The sequence below is a fragment of the Vicugna pacos genome, unplaced genomic scaffold, assembly GCF_048564905.1.
Source record: "Vicugna pacos unplaced genomic scaffold, VicPac4 scaffold_115, whole genome shotgun sequence".
NCBI classification, from domain to species: Eukaryota; Metazoa; Chordata; class Mammalia; order Artiodactyla; family Camelidae; genus Vicugna; species Vicugna pacos.
The window spans coordinates 277920-301199 of NW_027328795.1; the positions used below are offsets into that span (position 1 = coordinate 277920).

Consider the following 23280-nt stretch of genomic DNA (forward strand, 5'->3'; position numbering starts at 1 on the left):
TGCTGAAGGGGTTTGGGGAAAGCATTTTCTTTGTTCATTTTTATTCAGCATTTTTGAGTAGTGACTTTGCATCAGGGCCTTGCTAGGTGCTTGGAAATAGAAAATAAGAAATGACCCTTCTCTGCAGAGGCAGGAAGCCTAGACCAAAAGCTGGGTAATATGATCCGAGATACATTAGCCATGTGCAGACTCTGAGGACAAACTGTACCCCCGGATTTGCTTTGGCTTCCCTTGCCTTCTGGCTGGTACACACCAGGTCACAGCAACCCAGATGGGCCCGTAGCACACAGCAGATTACGTACCTCGATCTCCTCACCCCTCTCGGCAGGGCCAGCAACATGAGCATCCCTGACTACGTGCAGTGTGCTGAGGACCACCAGACTCTTCCCGTTGTAGTCCAAACCATGGAGATCATCTCAGAGGAGAATTTCTTTTACATCTATCAGCTACTCACCTCGGTGTGCCATATCAGCCCATGCGGCTCCCAGTGGACATTCTGTATCCACTACAGGCACCACTATGTGCCCGAGAATGGGTGGAGCGTCTTCCAGACACACCGCAAAGTCGTGGGCCTTGTCACCATTACCAACTGTCTCTCTGCCAAGGCCTTGGAGAAGCTGCACGTGCAGAGGGGCTGTATGGCACCGCGCTTAATGACTCTCAGCTCTTTGTCTTTGTGCTGCATGGGGAGGTAGCCGAGCAGCCGTTCACCGATGTATCCTTCAATCTACGAGGACTGCAGGGTGGTGGAGAAGAGGATCGAGGACTTCACTGAATCACTCTTCATCTTGCTCAAGTCCAAGTGGCTGGATGGTGGCCACAAGAATTTTGGGGCAAGATTCCCCTCCTCTGCATCCTGTTTGAGAAGGAGGACTTCATGGGACTGGACACAGACAGCAGGTAAGTTTACCTGGAGGCCAGCCCACCCTGGCTTTGTGCCGGATTGCTTCCCTACATCCAGAAAGGGATCAGCAAGGAAGAAGTCTGTCTTGTAGCCAAGGGGGGAGGGAGGTGCAGCCCGCTGGTTTACAGACATTTCAAAGTGAATCCGCCTTTGTTTCAGAGAGATCCTTTTAGGGTTAGTGTGGACACTTACTCCCGCTTTACAGCCATGACCATGGTGGGACCCCTGGGGTTGCTGTCCAATAAAGTAGCCAAAGCCACTGATGCTAGGAGCACTGGGGAGGAGGCTGGACTCAGCTGAGATGTGCTGTAGGTCAAATGCACATCAGACGCTGAGGCTTGTCTAGCAAATGTATATAAACTATCTCTTTACTTCCTACATTGATTACATGTCAAAATGATAGTATTTTACATACAGTTGATTAAGTAAGATCTGTTCTTAAAATCAGTTTCTAGTATTTGTTTTTTGTTTGTTGGTTTGTTTTTTTGTTTCAAATTTTAAACGTGGCAACTGGGAAACTTTCTTTACATGGCTCTCATTTCATTTCTGTTGGGCAGCCTGTCCTGGGACAGTCTCATTCCTTTGCTTTTGGATGAGATGCTTAACCCCGAGAGGCGGAACGGGGCACTGGTTGAGCTGGGGCTGGAGCCGGTGTCTCCTGCCTCTCAGGCCCAGCACCTGTTCGGCTCAGGCCCTCTCTTCTTGCCCGACAGCCACCATGCCAAGTTAGGACATCAGAAACACCGCCAGGGACTCCCAAATGAACTCCTTATGCAGGGAAAGGCGTATCACGGTGTATGGGACAGAGCAGGGAAATGTTCATTCTCAGTTTGTCCCTGTGATTAAGTCAAAGTCCCCACTTTGCCTCGGAAGTACAGACGAGCTCTTTTGGGCTTCCTACCCCCCCACCTTCTGCTCTGTTTCCCGGTGTATCTATCGTGCTGTCCCTCGGGCAGAAGAGGGTGAGATGTCTTTGCCGAGAAGTGGTCCCCCTTTGCTGGGGAGAGTAAGGGAAGTTGTGTCCCCCCATCCTATGGCCTCTGTCCTTGTGTCTGGAGAGGGCTTATGGTGGTCCCACAGGTGACGGTCCGAGAACCTGGCACATGCTGCTGGGCCCGCCGTGAAGGCAGTGCTCTGTGATTCTTGAACTTACCTAAGATCAGATCCTACTTTCTGGTTGTTGGTAAGTTGGAGGAGAAGATGCTAGAGAATTGATAAAAAGAATATCTAGAACAGCCCTGTGAGTGAGAAGAGAAGTGGACCCGAGTCCCACCTGCGAGAGCCCACCTAGCGGTCTCTGGATGAATTTTCTGTTCCTCCCAGATATACCTGTATGGCTTAAGGAAGGGGAGAGGCTTGTCGTGGCCATGATATGTGCTTGTCCTCACAGGGCCCTGTGATCTACATGCCCGCACTCCCCTTCTGCTTCTTGGGGATGTGCTGGAATGTTTAGGAGCCTGGGCACTGCTGAGGGCATAGCTCCCAGCACCGTGCTACACCGAGTCTGGCTCTGTTCACCTCACCTGTCAACACCTGCTGAGGCCCCAGGCATTAGTCAAGGTAGGTGCATCGGTGCAACGTAAGCAGGGACCACCTTCTCCCCCTGGACAGACTGGTGAGTGAGCAGTTGAAGCCTTGAGCCCTGCCCCAGCCCCCACGCCAGTGCCTCCTCTTTTGTCATAGGAGTCACTGGTGACATTTTTACTCAACAAATGCTTGTCTCTGAGTCTGCAGAGCCACCAAAGAATGCCAGCTTGTTTTTGTCTTTTGAAGTCTGCCCTTGGGACTTGGCGGAGTAGCCGAATGTGTACTTAGCCCACAGTGTTTGACACTGTCACCATTGATTACCCAGAACCTCGTGTACCAGGCATGGCTCCCGGCATCAAAATACAGCAGCGCATTAAATCTCCCTCCTTGTGGGTCTGTCTGTCCTGGTACCATAAGAGCTCAGCCAGCTTCTGAACGTCAGTGAGATAACGCGTCCAGTGAGCTCAGGTCAAGCACATTCTCCTCCAGTCACTTTTACCCCATTGTTGCTTTTAGTATTCCACAGTCATTAGTTTTTTAAACAATGCTTTGGTGAAGGAGCAGAGCCTAATTCTCTCCTGCTACTCTTGGTGGAAGTGAGTAAAACGGTCCAGAATGAAATGCGACCACAATTTGTAGCTCAAAATCTGCCTAGACGCTTGTAGGTGGAATTTGGGTTAGGGGCGCTGACCACGTTGGGGTCGTCCGGCAGCACCGCTCCCCTCAGGCCCCTGCTTTCCCTGGAGCAAGAGGTGAGGGTGGGTTTCACCATCCCCTCGTCCCTGGCCTCACACACTCACGTAAATTCTTGTACATGCTGTCAAAATCATTTTTGTTCTTGTGTGTTTCTAATTTTCTCTTGTTCCTCTTTTCCTTTTTCTTTATTCCTTTTTCACTTGTACTGCCCAGTGAGCATGTTGTTGCATCTGAAAATGTGGGCTGTGCACATCCTGCATTGGAAATAGCCAGATTGCCATCCGTGCTGTCTCAATCATTTTAAAAAGCAAAAACTTAACAGCTGTCTTGATCCATGTATTATCCTCGTCATTTTGTATTTTCTTAATTTTTGGAATATTTACTTTGTTTGCACATTACCCACTGGTTTTTGATACCTGTTAAAATCCTTGCTTTGAGGAACCTGTTTGGTCCTCTTTTTATTTGGTGACAAATGCGCCCTTATTAAATTTGTTTCATTGTTTTGAAGAAGTGAGATGCGAATTGATTTAGGCGGCTGCTGAGGGATTCTTTTCATGGAGTATTTAAACTTGTAAAGTCAAATTCTGCAGCATTTTGCTCGATTCCTGCTTTTATACAAACGTGCTCGGCACGAGGTTCCTGGCTGTCGCTGTGTGACGTGCGTGACGGCGCTTCCTGGCCGGTGGTCACTGGTGAGGAAGTGGCCGGCTCGGGGGTGAGCATCTGCAGGGGACGCTGTTGGAGGAAGCAGTCACCGTTTGGTTCTTTAATTTTTTTTTTTTTGCATTCAACTTCCCCGTGCCATTTACTTTACTTTGCCTTCATAAAGGGGCCGAATTGGGTCTAAAATCCATGCCACTATTTTGTTCCCTTTACGAGGCTGGTTTTTCTGAGTATCAGGACAACATGGCCTTCTCCTAAGTAGCTGGCTCACCTGGATCTGTTGGACACAGGGACAGCTAAAAGGGCCATAGCTTCCTCTCTGCTTCAGCCAGTGGGCATTCAGAGCTGGGTCTGTGGTTTGCCTCAGCAGCCGTGCAGACCTTCCTACCCAGGGATTTACTTTTAACCCATGTTGGTAGTAAATAGCTGAATCCGTTTCTGTTGCAGCTGACGTTCACCACTGACGGCCGTGTCATTAGTTTGTGGTAGTCAGTCTCCAACACCCCAGACAACCATGAAGGAAGATGATTTGGCCGACCTAGGACCTTGGATTCTCACCCTCACCATGGTTCATCTCACCCGGTGGAAGGGTGTGGCCACCACCATCATGCTGACCATGAGGTCTTGTTTCTCCTTTCATGCTCTGGTCCAAATGTGGACACTTCATTTTTCACTGAATTTGTCTCGCTTGAGACAGGCCAGAATATCTGAATGAGTCCATCACATTCTGGGTGGGGAACAGAACAGAAGTAAGTGTCGCAAGTAGATGGAGTCTAGGCTCTCCGGGTTGGCAATTGCAGGCTGGGATCTGTGATGGCCGGGCTGTACCCTGGACACAGGCCTTTCCCGTGGCTCCCATGAGCCCAGGAGTTGGAGTGAGAACAGCCTTGCCTGGGTTCCCACATCCTCATCTGCTCACTGGCAAGTGTGTCTGCTAATTAGGAGCTCCCCCAGACCTCGGGCCCTTCAAAGCTCAGACCACGGGAGAACCTTGAGTCTCTTCTCCTGGGCCTCCTGTGTGAGAATCCAGTGCCTTCTGAGGTGGCCAGTGGCAGGAGATGCCTCCCCCGCCGGGGAGCACCCTACGGAGGACTGTTATTCAGTGCACCATGCTGTGAGCTTGTGGGGTTCCGACCATGGTCCCTGCAGAACCACACTTGAGATGGACTTATTGTCATAAATAACAGGACTGATTCCAGGGCAGGGCTGGGGGGAGGGAAGAGTGGAAATTGAATGTGACCTCAGACAACTAGGTGGGTGCTGGTGCTGTTACTAAAATGGGGAGTCTGGGAGATACCTGCCAGGAATCGAATTCCAGAGTAAATGGTGGACATGAGGCATTTTTAAGATGCCATTTTTCATCCAAGTTAGGACTTCAAAGAGGCACTCGGTTCGATGAGCCTGGGGCTCAAGTGAAGGAGCCGGTCTAGAGATACACGTTGGGAGTCGTCATTCTTAGCTGGTGTTCACAGCCTTGCATGTGAATTAGATCTTCTCGAGGGCTGCAGACTGAGGCTGAGGGAGGGGAGGGCTGTGCCTCGGTTGGAGGAAAGCCCAGACCATGCAGCTTTGGTGTGTCAGTTAGCTGCATTTGCCATTTTCAGTGCAATGCTATTTATCCTTAAGGGGCCAGGGGGTGGGCAGGGCCAACCAGGAAGAAATCTGCAGGGAGGGTCGTGGCCACATGTGTGTCTTGGGAAGGTGCAGAGGCTGCAGGGTCTGGGAGGGTATAGTCCTCAGAAGCTTACGTTGGAGTGGGGAGTGGGGAGAATGTAGTCACAGTCACCTGTGAGGGAGGGAGGGAGGCCTAGGGAGTCCCCACCTTACCGGACTCTCTTTCCCATGAACAGAAGGCAGTCAGACAGAGGATCTGAGGTGAGAAGGGATGGGCAAAGGGAGGGGAGCCAACCTGGAGAATGGTGCTTGGAAAGTTCTGGAGTAGTCTCCCTGAAAAATAGAGTTAAATATACCCAGACTCTTAAGAACATTGTTAGTGACTTGGGAGGAGGCAGTTGTTTTTCTGGCCTCCTAAGGATAAGGCATGTATCCAGGGATACACAGAAGATACGGGCAGTCTGTTCCAGGGGCTTGATCGTTACCGGGGGAACAGTGCAAGTTTAAAGGGGGAGAAGGGCAGCGGAGGGAAACTAGCCAGGCCCCGTGTCAGGTACCAGTCGGCCGCCCTACTTGCGTGTTGCATTCACATCCATGCCTCCCAGGTGGGCAGTGGCAGCCCCCTTTTGCAGATTGGGAAACCTTCTCAGAGGGGTTAAGGAATTGGTCTGTTTAGCGGCTAGTAAATGCTGTAGCAGGATTCAAGCAGGGCCTTGTCAGAATTCAAGGTCATGTTCTCTCTACTGTTTCCAGTACTTCCCTGTTATACCTGGAATGGTGAAGTGGGTCAGTTTTGGAGCCTTTCAGAAAAAGTATGATTTAAGTGCCTCAGGACTGTTTCACAAAGCTCAGCGTTCTTTGATGATTCTGAAGCACGCAGTGCTTTTCGCCCCACAGAGGTAACGTCTAACTCCTTTGAAGATGACGTGGTTGCAAATGATGTACAGGTGCAAAACCAGACTCTGCAGCTTCTGAACGGAAACTCTCCAGTTCTCCCTTGGTCAGCTTTCTTCCGCGGGATGTAACTGTGCTGCAGCGTAAACCTGAGCTTTCCATATGGAGTGAGTGTTTAATATCCAAAGTTAGCATAAAACGGTCAGATGAAGAAAACCGACGTTGACAATTTATTTTTGGGTTCCATTAGTCAAGATATACTATCAATTAATGACCCATATAGCAAATGAAATTCAGTATAGGACATTGCATTTCTTGCTTTCTAATTAGAGTTCTCTTACAGAATAAGGTTGCCTGCTTTGGAACATCAGCTTCACCACCACGGCACCTATCAGTGTGTTGGTGTGATTGCATTTACAGAGTGAATCTAATCTGGGCTTCCTAAGCCCCAAACACTCCTGTGCAAAATCACGGGCTGTAGCCATCTGTTAGTCATGCAAATACTTCTAAAATTATATGATTCCAGAAAAGAAAGAAGAGAGAGAGAGAGATTGCCTTTATCAAATTTCCTTTCAGTTCTAACTGCAAACTGTTGTTGAGCAGCTCTTGTTTCCTTTGGATATGAATATATACATTTCTTTGCATGTAACCTAGGTTTTGGACTAGAACACCAAGTTCTTGCTGTCCACAAGCCACAAAAATAGTAGCCAAATTGGACCCGTGTGAAATAGTTTATACTTTTTTCTGAGAAAGTATCCTTGAATTTGGGACTTGGGCTGTGATTTTTGCTTTTTGATTCCCCCACCCGTCTTGTAATCTCTCACTCCTTCCCACGTGGCCCCCAAGGGTTCGTGGTCTTATTAGGAGCAGGCACCCAGTTGGTCTCCATATATTGCCGCTATAGATAGAGCCCAGACAAGACTTAAGGACATTATCAGAGAGGACTTCCTGGAAGAAATGGGCTCTAAATTCAGTTGTGAGGACAGAGTAAGAGTCAGCCAGGAGAAGGAGTCAAGAATGTGGCTCAGGTCGCAGGTGCAGCCCGGGCAGAGGCCTGGAGGCTTTTGGCGTGGGGACCCGGGGAGAGTGCCCTGTGCAGTCCAGGGTGGAGGGAGCCCCTGCTCGGGAGGACACTGGAGACAGTCCGTGGTGTAGGGCTTTGGAAGAAGTTGAGTTTTACTAGAACTGACACAGTAGGCAGTGAAGGGTGTCAACAGAAAGTGACCCTCAGGAAAGGTACTTCAGGTTTTGCTTCTGATATTCTACAGACAGAAGGATCGGGATGGGCGAGAGCAGGTATGTCTGTCCCTTTGAGATCCAACCCGTCATTCATTTATTCATAACACGTGCACTTCTGTGAGTATAGGGGAGAGAGGGTGTAGCCACGATAATAAGCAAAATGTATTTGCTTCTTGAGAGCTTAGCATTGTCAGAAGTTGACTTAGCCTAGAAATCTCTAGGAAGAGAGGAACAAATTGTGGAGGTTGGAGGGAGGGAAGGCTTCCTTGGGAAACAGTCAAAATGAGCCTGGAGGCAAGTGAGAGGTAGGAGCATGTCAGGGGACCCCTGAGGTCACTGGGAACCTGTGTACTGGGGTGAGGCTGGGCAAGCAGGGTCTGGGGTGGGGCTAGAACTCTAACAGGGAGCCTCTGAAGCATTCGAAGTGGGGTTGATGTAATCAAATTTGTGATTTGGGAAGGCTGCCGTGGCTCTGTGTGTGTAGCGGGGATGAGGGGGTGGGTGCCACCAACTGGGGGATCATAAGAATACCATTCACAGGCTGGAATATGGGCATCGGGGCTACTTGGGGACGGCAGGGGCAGTGTGGATGCCGGCTTTCTTTCTGGGGGGCTTGTTAGCGGGGCCGCCCTTGGGGCACCTTGTGGCTGTAAGAAACCTGATGGAGGCTGCCAGGTGGACTTTCGTCTTCTCTCTTTCCCTTCCTTGTTTGATGATCTTAGCTCAGCCAACATTTGGAACAAAAGAGCTAATTTCCAGGGTTGCCCAGGACTTTGTTGAGCTCGTTCGAGTGAGATCTGATTGGATTTAGGTTTGTGTTCAGATCTGGATGTTCACTTAGCTAGAAACGTCCTGTCATTTCGATTTCCATAGGGATTTTTATTCTTGATAAAGATTGCTTTCTTGGTGAGAGGAAATTTAAAACAGCTGTTGTCTTTTTCAAAAAATCCTCTTTTAAGAATTTTAATATTCAAAAGAATACGTATATATAAAATATTTAAGGAAGTCTTTGGTGTGGTTTCTTTGCTTTCTGAGCTAATGTGAAGTTAGAGCCTTTGCATTACTTAATAGCACATCCTTGTCAGTATTTAAAGAGCTGTTAGTGAGCGCCCCAGGTCCCACCTCTCAAAGAATCGTTAAAGTTTGCTCTGAAATAGTGAGGTCATAAAGGTCTTGTTTTCAGAAATCAAACGGTTTATAATACACAGCATAACTCCATTTATAAAATAATAATAAGTTCAAAACTAAGAAAGTGGAGGATAAATGATTTTTTTAAAGCCTAAACATAAATTTTCTTGTGCTAATGTTGCAAGTGGAAATTTTGAAAAGAAAAATCCTACTGCAATATCATCTATTTGGAATACATATATGAGTTTCACGTTTGAAAAGTATCTGCGCAGTGGTTTTCGAAGTCAGGAGCATTCCTGCTCAGATACTGGCAGTGATGGTTGCTGGTTTTCAATGGAAGAGCCTAAATTTGCCTTCTTAGCTTTTTGGTTTTTTTATAGTGAGAGGGTTGAGTAGTGCTTTGCCAGCATGATTTTGGGGCAATTTGAGGGCAGATGTCGTGTGCCAGCCGTGAGAAATTTCCATGCATTTTATTTTCTGGACATCACCAGGGCACATGTGGGGTTTGTGCCTGCAGGCTGGAATGCTGCAGGACTCCCTGATCATTCACCTTTATGTCCTGGAGCTGCTCCAGTCAGTGAATGGTTTTCTGTGGCTTGGAGATAATGTGGTCTGATGGAGATGATCAGATGTGCAGTTAAAATGCTATTACTTGAAATAAGAGTAACCTAGAAACATTTCTCTAACAATACAGGATGAGGGAGGAGGATTGGCTGAGCTGCTTGCAGTGGGGAGTCTTAGTTGACTCCCTCACCGTGACTCCTGCCAATATCCACCCCAGCCCTGCACGGTAGTCCTGCCGAAGCAAGCAAGCACTTTGCTCAGAAACAGACTGAATTTCCTTGTGCCTCTCTTTGTTGGATTTTTTTGAAAGCACATTTTGCCCTTTGCTTCAATGCCATCCATGCTAGTCACCTCTTACACTCATTTTTCTGGCCTCGTCCATAAATAGCTGCTGAATGGATGAACAGAATGTAGTATCTCCATATAGTGGAACATTATTCACACGTAAGAGTGAATAAAAAAGACAAAAAAGAAGAGGAAAATGAAAAATGCCACCTGTTTTGGGAAGTCCACCCTGACTGTTCAACCCACACTTTTCCCTTTGAAACCCAATCACTTATGCTCCACTCTACTCTTTTTGATAGTGCTTACCACCTTCTAATAATCTTTAACGTTTTCAAAAAAAAAAAAAAGAAAGAGATGCTGATACCACTTCAAAATGTACAAGACTTGATAACAGCATGTTAATTGAAAGGAAGAAGACACAAATGGCCACATATTGTTGATTTCAGTGATATGAAAAGCCCAGAATAGGCACATGCAGAGGCAGAGAGCAAGTGATGGTTGGAAGGAGCTGGTTGGAGGGGGATTAGGGAGTGACTGCTAGTGACAGGGGGATTCTTTTGGGGTGATGAAGTGTTCTGGAAATAGAAGGTGATGAGGGCTGCACAACCGTGTGTGTGCAGAAGACTGCTGAGCACTGTCTCTGGGAGTGCCTGTTGTCGGGGCATCTTTATTTTTTTCTCATCCTGCAATGTGAAGAACCATCTTCTGCTCTGGCCATTCTACTCCTGTGAGTGGTGCGGGTCAGAGACTTTGTAGAGTCATGTTTCTTTTTTCCCCCTGGCTGAGTGTAGGCAAAAAAGATTTAAGCCTGAGAAAGTGCTCCATCTGCAGAAATGTCTTTTAGATTTGCATGGTATAAAAATCTTGAGATCTTTTAATCATTGAGGCCAGTCTGTAGGGGGAAATACCCCGTGAAGCCTGGGTGAGCCGGGGAAGAGCCGCGCTTCTCTCCCAGACACGGGTGGGGATTGCACCCCCGTTCAGGCAGTGAAGGGCCCAGACCCGTGAGCAGAGTTGACAATCGTGAATATTTACGTGTATCCGCTGCTTCATCTTGGATATTAATTTCAAGCTGAGTCAGTTTGTGGCGGCAGCCTCATCCTACATCAGGAATTTATAGTATCTGCTCTTTGAGGTGAAGACCTGACAGACTTGATTATTTAACAGTCTGCCTTGAATTGATATCTCAGATTCCTTTGTCAAAAGCAAACAGCAGAAATACAGAATTCCTTTAATGCCAATGTGACCTGGAACGAGTTTAGTCTCTGTGCCTCAGTGGCCTTATCTGTGAGTGGGAAAGATGATAACAGTGCTTCCCTCAGAGGAGCTGGTGAGGGGAGAGTCAGAAGCACAAATGGAGTACTTACAAAAGATGCTCTTGAATGACCGAATTTAGTGCTCTCAGCCTGGTGAGGCCTGAGGGGCAGAGATGTCAGAACAGAGCAGTCCTAGCCGGAGCTCGATCCGTGATGGAAGCTGTTATGATCAGTATCACCACTGTGCGTTATCAGGTAATTTTAAGACTTGGTAATATGAATTCTTGAATAATGTTAAAGGACTAGACATCTCAGATCCAGTTTACATAGTCCTCAAGATTCCTTCTGAGAAATGGATGGTTTCTTCCCCATCTTAAATCTGAGATGAGTCTCTAAAAAATTCTGTATTCCTCCATCTTTTTGCTTTAATTTTCCATTTCCTAAAAAACCATGTTTTTAAATGGAGTTAATGGGGACTGAACTGAATGCCTCATGCATGTTAAGCACTTACTCTCCCAAATGAGGTATAATCTCCTCCGTGATTTTTGTTAAAATTTACTTTCTTAGTTTACAGAGGTAAGAGGCCTCTAATTCTTTTTCTGGAGACTTGTCCATGAACCTGTAAATCTATAATTAATGGACAAAATTTGGTTTATTAAAAAATCATTAGAATATTCTGCAATTCATCCAAAAAGAAATGCTCATTGACTTAAAATGTTTCTCCTTTAAGGGGATTTCTCCTGTTTGGTCTAGCTTAATTTGTTAACAGCCATCCTCATCATCATAATGACCAAACTCACTGTGAGTGGACACCTACCTAAGGCTAAAATGTTTTCCTCATGTTTTAATTCATAGCAGGTGTTTGATTGTAGGTATCTGTGTCTCCTTTTTTGCAGCTGAGGGATTGAGAGATGGAGCAGCTTGTCCCAAATTACACGCAGCAGGCTGTGGCTAGCTCGGTGCTGGAACCCAGGCTGCACAGTATGCATTCTTAATTGCTCCTCTTATCAGAGCCTCCCGTTAAGTGGTTACCCGAACACCTGTGACTCCATAAATGGCCGAGTTTAGTGATCTCAGACTGATGAGGCCTTGAAAGGAGAGACACCATTGAGAAGTTGAGACAGAGTGGCAGAAATTAAAATTGTTCATTTTCACAAATTTTTAATTCTCAGGTAATTACATAAAAAGTTATTTTTTTATTTTAGTGCTCTGTAAGCACTAAAAACAAAACATTAAAAATAATTATAGTGCAAAAGAGAAGTGAGCTCTTAAAGTCCAACCACTGCTAATGATGTTGCTTGTTTTTCTCTTGTGGCCCTTTTTGACAGAAATACTTACAAAGACTGAATTGGTTTTATGTAGTTTTAATATGGAAGAAAAGATTGTCAGTGAATATTGTAAGAAAAGTCTTTACTCTTTTCTTTCCTGTTGATGAATATGTACTTTATTTTCATGGCTTAAGTACATTTCCTCATTTGTGAAATTTGAGTAATATCATTTAATTTGTCTGACTGTGAGAGGTAGATGCCTTGTATACAAAGAACCCAAGAGGTGCTTAATAAAAGTGTGCTGTCACAATGACAGATATTTTAGAAGGATCAACTCTGAATACTAAAGAGTGTCGCTTATTTCTGATACATATTCAATATGTATTTGTATGATATATTTGAATATGGTTTAAAGTAACAAGGATTCATTTTTTTTGGTGTAGTATGAAGTTTTAATGAAATCTGTATCATTCTAGTGAGACAGGGACTAGTTAAATTGCCTTAATCAGATGACCTTGAAGATTATTTACACAGAATATGTATTGTTACAAATCAGAATTTATGTTGCCGTGTAACCATCCACTCAGACATTTAAATTCGTGGGATTCTGACCAGATCCGTTAAGTTTAGTAAAATCCATATTGATCATTTTCAGGGAATAAGCTCCTCTATTTTGTGATTAAAGAAAATTTTGATTTTTTTCTACATTCTTAACAGGTTAAAAATATCAAAACATTGATTTGACATGTCACTTTTTTAATAGAGAGAATAAAGCTCATGCTGTTTTATTGTGTAAATAAATGTTTTTGTATGGCAACAAAATTGTATGATATCCTGGCTCTTTTAGTATTTTGCAAGATACTTAGATAACCTACTGTTGGAAAAATACAAACGTGAATTTTATGAATATAGGCCTAGTACAGATCTGTTGGTTTTTGCTACAGTGCAAGACATGAGGCATAGGAGAACTTTGCTCCTGATTGCCAGGAGGACAGATCCCATGTCTCAGTTTCCCCTCCTGTAAAATGAAGTGGCTGAACTGGATTCTTTCCTCTTCTAAGATGAGTTTCCATGAGCCTATATCTTCTGTTTATATTCAGGAGTATTAGCAATATCAGATTAAATACTGAATATCCCTCCTTTCCCCCGAATCAAAGTGCAGCATGTGCTATATAAGTTTTATTTATCTGATTCTCGTTACTGATCCTACAGGCAATTTTTGTGTTGCATCTTTCCTGGTAACCTGGAAGGTCATTTTACCCATAGGTGGCACTGTTGCACCTACTTACAGTCTTAACTTTCCTGTTTGTAAAAGGAGGCTTAAACAAGGTTATTTTATTTTGATTACTTTACTTAATGCTTCAGAATAGCCCAATGTCCATTATGTCTGTCTAACTGGAAAAGTTATTCTGCTTATATCTTAGATTTATTCTGTCATCTCACTGTGAACATTTCAGACTTGCTGTGCAAACAATAGCAAAATCGGGCTTTTCTTCTAGTGTTAGAAACCAGTGAGCCGGGATTTTATAAAACAGCTAGAAGCGGCATCTGGAGGACCTTAAAGGTGAAAAGTGTATTGAGTTCCCTGAGTTTTGACCCCGCCGCTGTGTGTTAATTGGTGGTAGGAGATTTGGTACATATACGAAGGGGTGTAGTTTTTGATATGGTTTGCCTGCACGCGCTGCCACTGAGCCACTTGAGCCTGAGTCAGTTCGTTTTGAGTTTTTCCCTCGTCTGTGAGATGGGGACATTCGTATCTGATTTGTAGAATTGTGAGAATTAGAAATTATGTGCAGTGTTTACCACAGTGTGTATGTCAAGAGGGCTCTTAAACTTTAGCTGCTGTTTTGTGTGAAGCCATCATTTGAGAGTCTTTGGCAATTACTAAGAAACAGGAAAATAAGAAGAGATGGTTTTATGATGAAAGATATTTGAGGAGGTTCCATAGTTCTTATACCCATAATTTAGCATCAGCAGAGTCAGAACTGTTACACAGTCGCCCTAAACCAACGTTAAGCCACAGAATTATTTGTTACTTCATATATTTTGGGGTTTAAGGAGATCCAATACTTATACATATGTTGTCTCCAGCAGCCTACTGAGAGATGACACAAAAGAGTAGACAGGCGATAAATGTCTTCTTTGTTACTGATGAAGCCACGTTCTCCATGAACTTCAAGGCTGTGGGAAAATGCGTGTCATGATACTGTGTCCCAGAAATACAGACTCACCCTGTCCCATGTAGCTCTGGGCCACAGCGAGCCTTCCCTTGAGAGGACATGCCCCTTCATGCACAGGGCTTTCCTGCCATGGAGCTGAGCATCCCAGGTGCTTCCCAATGGTGACCAACACTGGAGTGAAAGGAAGGGTTTCACATGCCCCGCTTGTCTCCCCGGACTCACACCTCACTCTGTTAGTGTGATGAGTGCTAGCTGTGGGCCAGGGGCCAGGGGTGTGAAGGGAGAAGCACTCTCCATGGCCCAAAAGAGTGGTTAGGAGGCATCCCCTCCCTCAGTTTAAACAGGTGGTGGGATGGAACATAAGGGTACTCCCCAATTGTTTATAAAAGGAGAAATAAGGATGTTCTTTGGGACTTAGGCTAGCCAGGAAACACATAAGATGATTAGAGGGGAGACTTGTAAATCACTTTGATATTAAGTTGACATTTGTTGAACACCCAAAATGTGCTACATTCTTTTCTGAGCATTTTACAGAAATGAATCCTTCAATCTTCTCAACAAGCGAGTAAGGAAGGTTTGATTGTTATCCCAGTTTTACAGTGTGGAAATTGAGGCACACAGAGGGTAATTAAGTTGGCAAAATCACAGAACTAGTAATTGGCAGAGCTGGTATTTAAACCCTGGCTGTCTGGTTTTGAGGTTCCCAGAGATGGGCTTTGGGTGTTTAGCATTATCGACATCCCTGAATCTTTATACCTCTGTGCATCAGTTAGCCTAGAAAGGACAGGGAAAGAAGTGTTACACAGGAGCTCATAGTCATTTCTTGGCCGCTGTCCACGGAGAGTGCACCGTGATTGGCATTAATTGACTTCTGGGCAGTAGATCTGTTCGTATAATAGAAATATAGTCCATTGAATTAATCTAGAAACCCTTCCTGCTCCGTTTCTGTCCATGCTTGCCATGTGACTGCCTGCCCGTGATTGGGCCGTGGAGGAGAAAATGTACTCATGGTTGAACTCTGATATTTCAGTCTGGTTCATAGATTCACGTCTTCTGTTACATTAAAAATTTAAGTTTCTGGTTTTCTTGCATCAGTGTCTCATGAGCTTGGTTAATGTGAAACCAGTCCATGGGAGCCCAGGGATGATGACGGTATAATTTCTGAGCACGTTGAGGCACTTCTACCCGTGCAGACGTGGCTGGAGGATGTCCAGCTTCCTCACTGATTTCCCCCAACAGCATGGTCCTCTCCCACCCCTGGATGTGAGGTTGGGAGCTCTCTGAGTAGGCCAGTCAGAGGCCGAGCCCACCAATCAGAAAATGATGAAGTACCTGGAAGTGGGTTTAATAGAAGACAAGGGCTTCCAGGTTGTCAGATGGGCTGTTCGAGTCCATTTGGTGAAAAGCTGTCCACTGTCTGTGGTTGAGCTACTTCTTTGCTGTTGAAAAGTCTGGAGTAGATGAAGGGATTTTAAAAAGCAGAAAGGAGTGATTTCAGATGGTACGTCCACACCGGTGAGAAGTGATGAATGACCGCCTTTGTGAGTCATAGACAGTCTTACAAACTTCATAAACCAGCTTTAAAAGCTCTTCCATCTGAGTGCACTTCATATGGGGTCCAGATCATCACTGGTCGCACTGTGAGGGCAAGTAACTGATAATGGCAGAAAGGACACGGAGGCATCAAAAAGGTCTCAGTCACTTTCCCTGTTTAAAGGATGCAGCACAGTGTAATATATTTTAGCTGGTTTTTCACTGAAAAGTTTTTAGTGTTTTCTGGGACTCCCCAGTGCCCCAAGGTTCCATGCAGCTGGGTGTCCCCTCAGTGCAGCTCTGTCAGCGCTTGCCCTGGGCTGACGCGGTGTCACACGGAGTAGGACGGTCAGCGTCCCCGGCTCCTCCGAGCTCCGTCTCCTCATCCGCAGAGCCGGGTTTCTCATCCGTGTCTACTTAGTAGGGTTGCTGAGAATCACACGTGATGCTTCAGGAGTGACTTTTGGTTGTCTCTGTGATTGGCATATAGTTAATATTTGATAGAAACACTTGTTTTTTTAGTATAATTGTAGCACCTAGATTGCAGTGGTTTTTAGTCTGCATTTTTTATAACTTTATTCTTATTTTTAAATATGCACTTATTTTTATTTATTTTTTTTGGAGGTACTGGGGACTGAAGCCAGGACATTGTGCATGCTAAGCAGGTGCTCTACAACTGAGTAATACACACCCTCCTTTTCTGCACTTGAAGGTAAATATTGCTATACACAAAATAGCTCTTAAACACCATCATGGGACCTAGTCACTGTATAGACAATTGAACACGTATACTATTTCAATAGGAATAAATGTTTTTGAGACATACATTTCTGAATCTGTTAATGTGCTTAAAAACGATCATAGGTAGTGATAAACACGAATCTTTGATCCAGTACTTCTTAGAGACTGTTTTGCCATCAAGGGAAATTACATTCTACAGAGAAGGCTAATTGGGTCTCTTTGATATTTAGATGGTTTAGCAGATGATGAAGGCTTTCAAAAGCTGACAGTTTTGTATTTTAAAGTAACTACAAAGTTACCTTCTACAAGTTGTAAGTACTAAGCTTGTGAAGTGCCCAGTAATCCAGGGGGTATGTGTCTGTGTCTGTGTGAACGTTGGTGTGTGTGATTTCAGGAAGGTAGAAAGAAATTCCATATAGACTTCTGATACCTTTCTCCTCCATTTCAAGGTGTTGGCATATATTTACACTAATAAATTGATATTCAGTTGTCATTTGGCATATTGGGAATAAGACTTTCTCATACTTGTTTCAGAAGGATTAGGGAGCATGAGCTTAGGAAATGGGAGGAGATAGAGGCAGGGAGGTTCTTTAAACTTTGTGCAGAATTAGAAACAGTAACTTTTCTCTTTTCTTCTAAAGCAAACTGGCACTGAATTGTAACATACTATTACTCAGAATTGCTTTTCTGATCAGATACATGTACCTCAGATTTTTAAATGCAACATGAATGATGAAATGTGTTTTAGCAGTTATTTTTAAAAGTAGTCTCTTTTCAAGTAAAAGGCTATAGCCTGTTCTTTCTTCTAGCGTTACAAGAAATTCTCATTGTTCTGTTGCAATGATCTATGTGCTTACTTTCTTTTTTTTTTTTTCTTTAAGTGCTTTTTTCATTGTGGTTTGAATGAATGTTTAAAATTTCTGGATTTTGATCTTTAGAACATGCTGATTTCTCAGAACTGTTAAAAACCTGATTGTTCACTGCTCCTTGTTTGGTGGGGCACCCTATTGATTTCTGTTGTCTGTTAAAGAGTGAAATTCTTCCTCTAGCCTGCAGATCATTAAGTGAATGGTTTGCAGTGTGCCTTTAAAATTATTTGTATGCATTGAGCATGTTTGTCCAGTGAATTTTAAATTGACTCATTGTAATGACTTTGATTTGATTCTGTGTCTTTTGCTCCTCTCCACAAGAATTTGAATTCTCTGTTGCATTTTGTATACGTGTTCTTAACAGGGGAAGAAATTTTGCATTTTTTACAGAGGTGGGTTTTCCTATCCCCTCTGAATGCCTTCTAAAATTGATACAATAAAAATCAGTTATTGCAGTGCATAAATATTTCATAAATTATTTTTTGGCATAATCAGAAACAATGACCAAGAATGATAATAAAAAATACGAAAACCTTCCTTCCTTTGAAGAATAGAAATCAGGTAGTCAGGCTCCCTCATGCTTTGTGCCTGACACACTTAATCTCATGTCATTGTGTATCATGATTCGGAGATGGTATTGTTTCAGGTTTATAGATTTTTGTTTTAACATTTGTGTTGAATTCTTTCTCCAGGCTGATGTTTCCTGTTGGGTTTGTGGAAAGAGTAGAAGGGAAAAAAATACTTTGTTTTGTTTTCAGGAGGCCTGAGTTGATGGGAAAAGAGTTGAGGGTGGGCTGAGGAAAAGAGTGACACTCCCTCTCCTCCTGGTTGAAATTGATAAACAAAGAAATCAATTAAGTATATCGATATTTGACCAAAAGAAGTTAGCGAGCCCAAACTGGCTAGAAATGCACAATGGAAATTACTGAATTCAGCTTCAGAATGAGGTGCTTTACCAAGTAGAAGCAGCTTAGAGCAATCAGAAAATCAGTAATATGATGAGATATAAATGGAATATTATATCTTTTATTTCTGAAACTTTTCTACGTTAAGTTGTGTAGAGCTAAAATTAAGTTTCAATCACCAGGAGTTAAGAGAGTGAGTGGTACTGTAGGATCGTTATTCACGGATGTGCCTAGACCCTGCTAGAGTGGCTGAAGATGGCAGGAAAAGACCCACATCCAGGATTTTCATCCTAGGGTGTCCTCCATAATGGTTCCATGTGGAAGCAGATGATTGGGTTAACAAATTGTAACACACCCCAGTCGCCTCTGAATTTTAAGAAGAAAAAATATGCTTTGATACTGCTTTACAAGCAAGTTCCTGTGCATCCTCACTCCAGACTCCTTGCCTTAAAAAGCAGAGACAATGCTTTGCTTGTGTAGTTGAGGTTTTAGATAGCACTCTGCTGGTTGTAAAGCAAGGACCGAGACCCTCAGCTATAAACGCTGGGCTTGTGTGTTGTTAGATAATGTATTATCCCCAAAACAAGGACCTGGCTGGTCTGGTGGTCTGCTTTTTAATGAACATATCTAAAAATGTATCTTGTTCCCCTCACCCCATGACTTCCCTAAAGATACACTAATCCTTTGTACTCATTGTGTATTCTACAATCTCTGCCTCATCCTGTCTTTCCCGAATTTCCTCCTTAGTATCTCACAACTGTTAACGAAGTTTTCCTTTGATTATACCCTATAAATATGGGAGCATTTGAGAGGCTCTTGGAGATGGCTCCCTAATCCCTCTCGATTTCTTGACTTTTTCCACAGAGTCTTGAATAATCATTCCTTGTCAGTAAGACTTCTTCCAGCCAGAACCCACAGTTCCAGGTGAGAAGGATGCAGGCTTTATCTCTCCTACCGGAGGCAGAGACAGAAGAGAATTGAGATATGCTCCCCCGTGATCCCTTCCTGCCCCAGGTCTACTGCAGTTCACCTGCAGCCTTCTGGCCTCTGCTCAGAGGGCCTCTGTCCCAGGACTGACCTCAGCATTTTCTTCCCTTGTCAATATTTCCTGTGCCTTTCAGAACTTGGTCTCTTCTCTGCAATTCAAACCTGGCAGATGTGATGGTGGTCAGCGTGCTGGTGGGCAGTCCTTTGGGGACCCCCAGGAGCCATGCTGATTCTCCTTAGTCTCTCAATCGGGGTTACAGAACAGTCGAGCACCGAAGGAAGCCCATTCTCGAGATGTCAACAGAGCATTTCATCACTTTCATTTTATTTTTCAATTTTTGGTGGAGAAATTATTTGTAGTGAACTGTTCCAGATATTTGCCACCTGCTTTCCTCATCACCATTCCTTGTTGTCTCTGGTGCTAGTTTTATAAACCAGGTTTCTTCTCTGGTCATTTCTGGCAGCTGGGCTTGCCGAATCCTTGATCTGTATTTGAAACAGAATGCTTCCTCGTGATGTCAAGGTGATTTTCCTATTTCTGAATATTTCGTGTACACTCAGCAACTGTTTCAAGTGAAATGCTCTTGTCCAATTTCGGTTAACTCACATTTGCTGATCTCCTGCTTTCATGCTGAGAGCAGTTTCTTTTTCCTCTAATAAAAGTTAGCAATTTGCATTTACTATGGAAGATACTGGCCCAAGGTCCTTTTGTTCTTAAGAGTTTTAATACAATTCACCCATTAAAATGTACATCGGTTTTTACTCTATGCCCAGAATTGTGAATCCCATTCAATCTTAGAATATTTTCATCCCCCCAACAGGAAGCCCTGTACGCATAAACAGACATTCCCATCTTCCCCATCCTCCCCCAGCCCCAAGGAGCCACTTTTCTCTCTGTGGATTTGCCTGTGCTGGACATTTCATGTAAATCGAGTCACTTCATATAAGTGGAAACGTCTATTGTGACTGACTTCTTTCACACTGAGTAACGTTTTCAATATTTGCTCATGTTGTGGCCTTAGTCACTATTCTATGCTATGCTATTGCTGAATAACATTCCACTCTATGGCTGGGCCCCACTGTTTACCCATTCATCAGGTGATACGCATTTGGGTTGTTTCTGTTTTTGGCTGTGATGAGTAATGTCGCCGTGAACACTCATGTGGTATTATTTATGTGGATATTTGTTTTCAGTTCTCTTACGTGTGTGCCCAGAGAGCAGAATTGCTGGGTAAGTCAGAAACGAAATGTTCAACTCTCTGAGGCCCTGCCAGGCTGTTTTCCAAAGTGGCCACGCTGTGTTACATCCTCACCAGCAAGGGCTGCGTGCTCCGCTTCCTCTGTGTCCTCTTTAGTGCTTGATACGCTTTTTTTTTATTATACCCTATTGTAGTGAGTGTGAAGCGGTTTCTCCTAGTGGTTTTGACTTGATTTCCCTTACAGCTAATGCTATTGAACATCATTACATTGTGCTTTATGGACATTTGTATATTTTCCTTGAAAAATACCTTTTCAGATACTTTATTAACCTTTTAATTGAGTTGCCTTTTTATTGTTGAGTTGTAGGGGTTTTTTTTCTTCATTTTGAGATACAAATTCCTTACCAGATAAGTGATTTGAAAAAATTTTCTCCTCTGTGTTGTTGTTTCACTTTCTGGATGGTGCCCTTTGAAGCAAAGTTTTAAATTTTGATGAACTGCAATTTGTCTCTGTTTTCTTTGTTTCTTGTGCTTTTGGGGTATTATTTAAACTCTGAGGTATTTTATTTAAGCTTTTATATATAAAATAACTTAATTCTTAGGACCGTTATAGGAGATGGGTGCAGTTGTTGTCCCCAGTCTATGGATAGGAGACTGAGATGCAGAAAATTTCACTGAAATATCAGTGTCACATCTACCTAGTGCTGTGGGATTTCAGACCCTCATGTTTGTCCCCAGCATTTGTGATCTTCACCACCATGCTCCACTACTGCCTGGAATCGTTAATGAAAATGACTTTCATTTTTTGATTTCTTGTTAGTTTGTTTTCTCATTGGGGACCTCATCTCCTTATTTTCCTTTCGGATATCAGTGTAGATTTATTTTAGGTCTCATGTAGGCAGAAGCATTGCTATCAGTTAACTTCTTTATTACTCACTCTCCAGTGATGATTGTTGCTAGTTGACCTAACCAAGTCATGCTTAAGTCTTTCCTGCTAATGACACTAACAACAGTCATGACTTATAGAATGCTCAAAGAAAGTACTTGATTGATTTTATTTTGCTACCCAATCAAACCAATCAAGTAAAAACCCCAGTGTTGACACAGACTATAAGCCCTCCAGAATAGGATAACTGTCTTCCTTCTGTTTCATTTATTTGGTCACAGTGTCTGGATAGTGACTTGCTGTCCAGCAGCTTGTGAGGATATGGTGCTCGTGAATCATTGTAAGGACAGAATTTTGACAACAGACTGTGTTGTTCATTTCACAAGGGAAAAGATAATATAGAAATACTGCTCAGATCTATTTTAAATTTAAGCTTGGAATTTTGAGAAGAATTCAAGGAACCATACAAAGCTCTTTTTCACTAATTTTAGATCTATCTTAGACACATATGGTTACATAGCAGAGTAAGTTATCAAGTACATTTGACAATAGGAGTGTAATATTGATTATTTGTTTTAGTTGAAATATTCTACCTGGGATAAAGTAATCAGTGCCCATAAATGAACAAATATGTTTGTATTTCTATGCAACATGGGAGCAGAGTTCATGTTTCTATATAATATGTATGACTGTGTGTTTTAATCTGTCTGTCAGTGTTTTTATAGTTTTTCAGCAATGTTGTAACTTCAGAATTCTTCTAACATATTCACTCCCGATACTACTGCAGTTTGTATACTGTGTATCCTATCTTATGCATGGGATTCCACTGTCCCCTCAGTGAGGAATTTCCTCTCCTATTGAGCTAGTAGCAGAGTTAAAGGAACAGTGATTTCAAGGCCTTTGCTCTCCACGTGTTCGCAGTTTCCTGTCAATCACGATTTTCTCTTTCTTGTGTTTTCATTGTGCAATTAGAATTTTTGAAAATAATTATTAATATGTTTCACCAGTCTCCCTAGAAATTTGATGTGTTTGTGCTTTTCAGTTTTCAATTTATGAAAATTGTAAATGCACACTTGTTTTTAAGTAGTCCTTTTTCACTAGATATTTGTTTACCTCTTTATAGTTAAAATAATTTTCCCCAATGAATGAATCGGTGTGCATGTTTTAAAAGATACTTTAGTTTTTATTTTTCTTATTCTAACAGGTATATTCGTTGTACAGAATTTAGAAAATAAGGATAAACACAATAATACCTTAAAAATGGCCTCTAATCTCACTTGTAGATACAGTTGTAATGTTTGAAATTGAGAATTACAAGTCCTCTCACTTTGTTCTACTCTTTCAGGTACGTTTTGGTTACTGAGACCCTCGAATTCCCATATGAATTATAGCAGAAGCTAGTCAGTTACTGCAGAGGAGCCCGCTGGGATTGTGATCGAGACCACGTTGTATGTGTGCTTCACTCTGGGGAGCACTGCCATCCCAAGAATATTGTCATGTGATCCAGGAATTTGCGTGATTTGTCTTTCCAGGTATTTAGGTCTTCTTTAATTTATTTCAGCAATGTGTATGGTTTACATAGTATTATTTTACTTTAATTTTTGCCTTTATACTGAGGACAATTGTGCAAGGTACCAAGATTAGAATTGTATTATAGCCCCGCAACTTGCTGCCACCATGGACGCTGTGGTCTCTCTTTGCCCTTTGTAAAATCTCGCACAAAATAGGACCTAAGTAACTCTCTCTTGAAAGAATGATTATATGATTGCTGGATGATGCTTGAGAGTCCTTGTGATGATGTCTTTTTCCCAGACTTTCCCCTCTTCTTAAATATGCCCTTTCTCTTCCTTTCCTCCAGCCTGGGTTTCAGCCTGCCTGTGGCATTGATTTTCCTTGTCTGTGGACTCTGCTTTTCACTAGTTCATGATAATGTTACATGTCG

The 23280-nt window shown here is 43.3% G+C and overlaps 1 protein-coding gene across 1 annotated transcript in view; it reads left to right on the forward strand.

The window, feature by feature from the left end:
• The first annotated feature begins 447 nt into the window (after window positions 1-447).
• Window positions 448-23280, forward strand: part of LOC140694970 (trafficking protein particle complex subunit 9-like) — a 49246-nt gene continuing 26413 nt past the window's right edge. The window contains exon 1 of the mRNA XM_072957967.1: window positions 448-900. Within this exon, the coding sequence (XP_072814068.1) occupies window positions 714-900 (187 nt within the window). The 5' untranslated portion in view covers window positions 448-713. The remainder of the gene's footprint in view (window positions 901-23280) is intronic.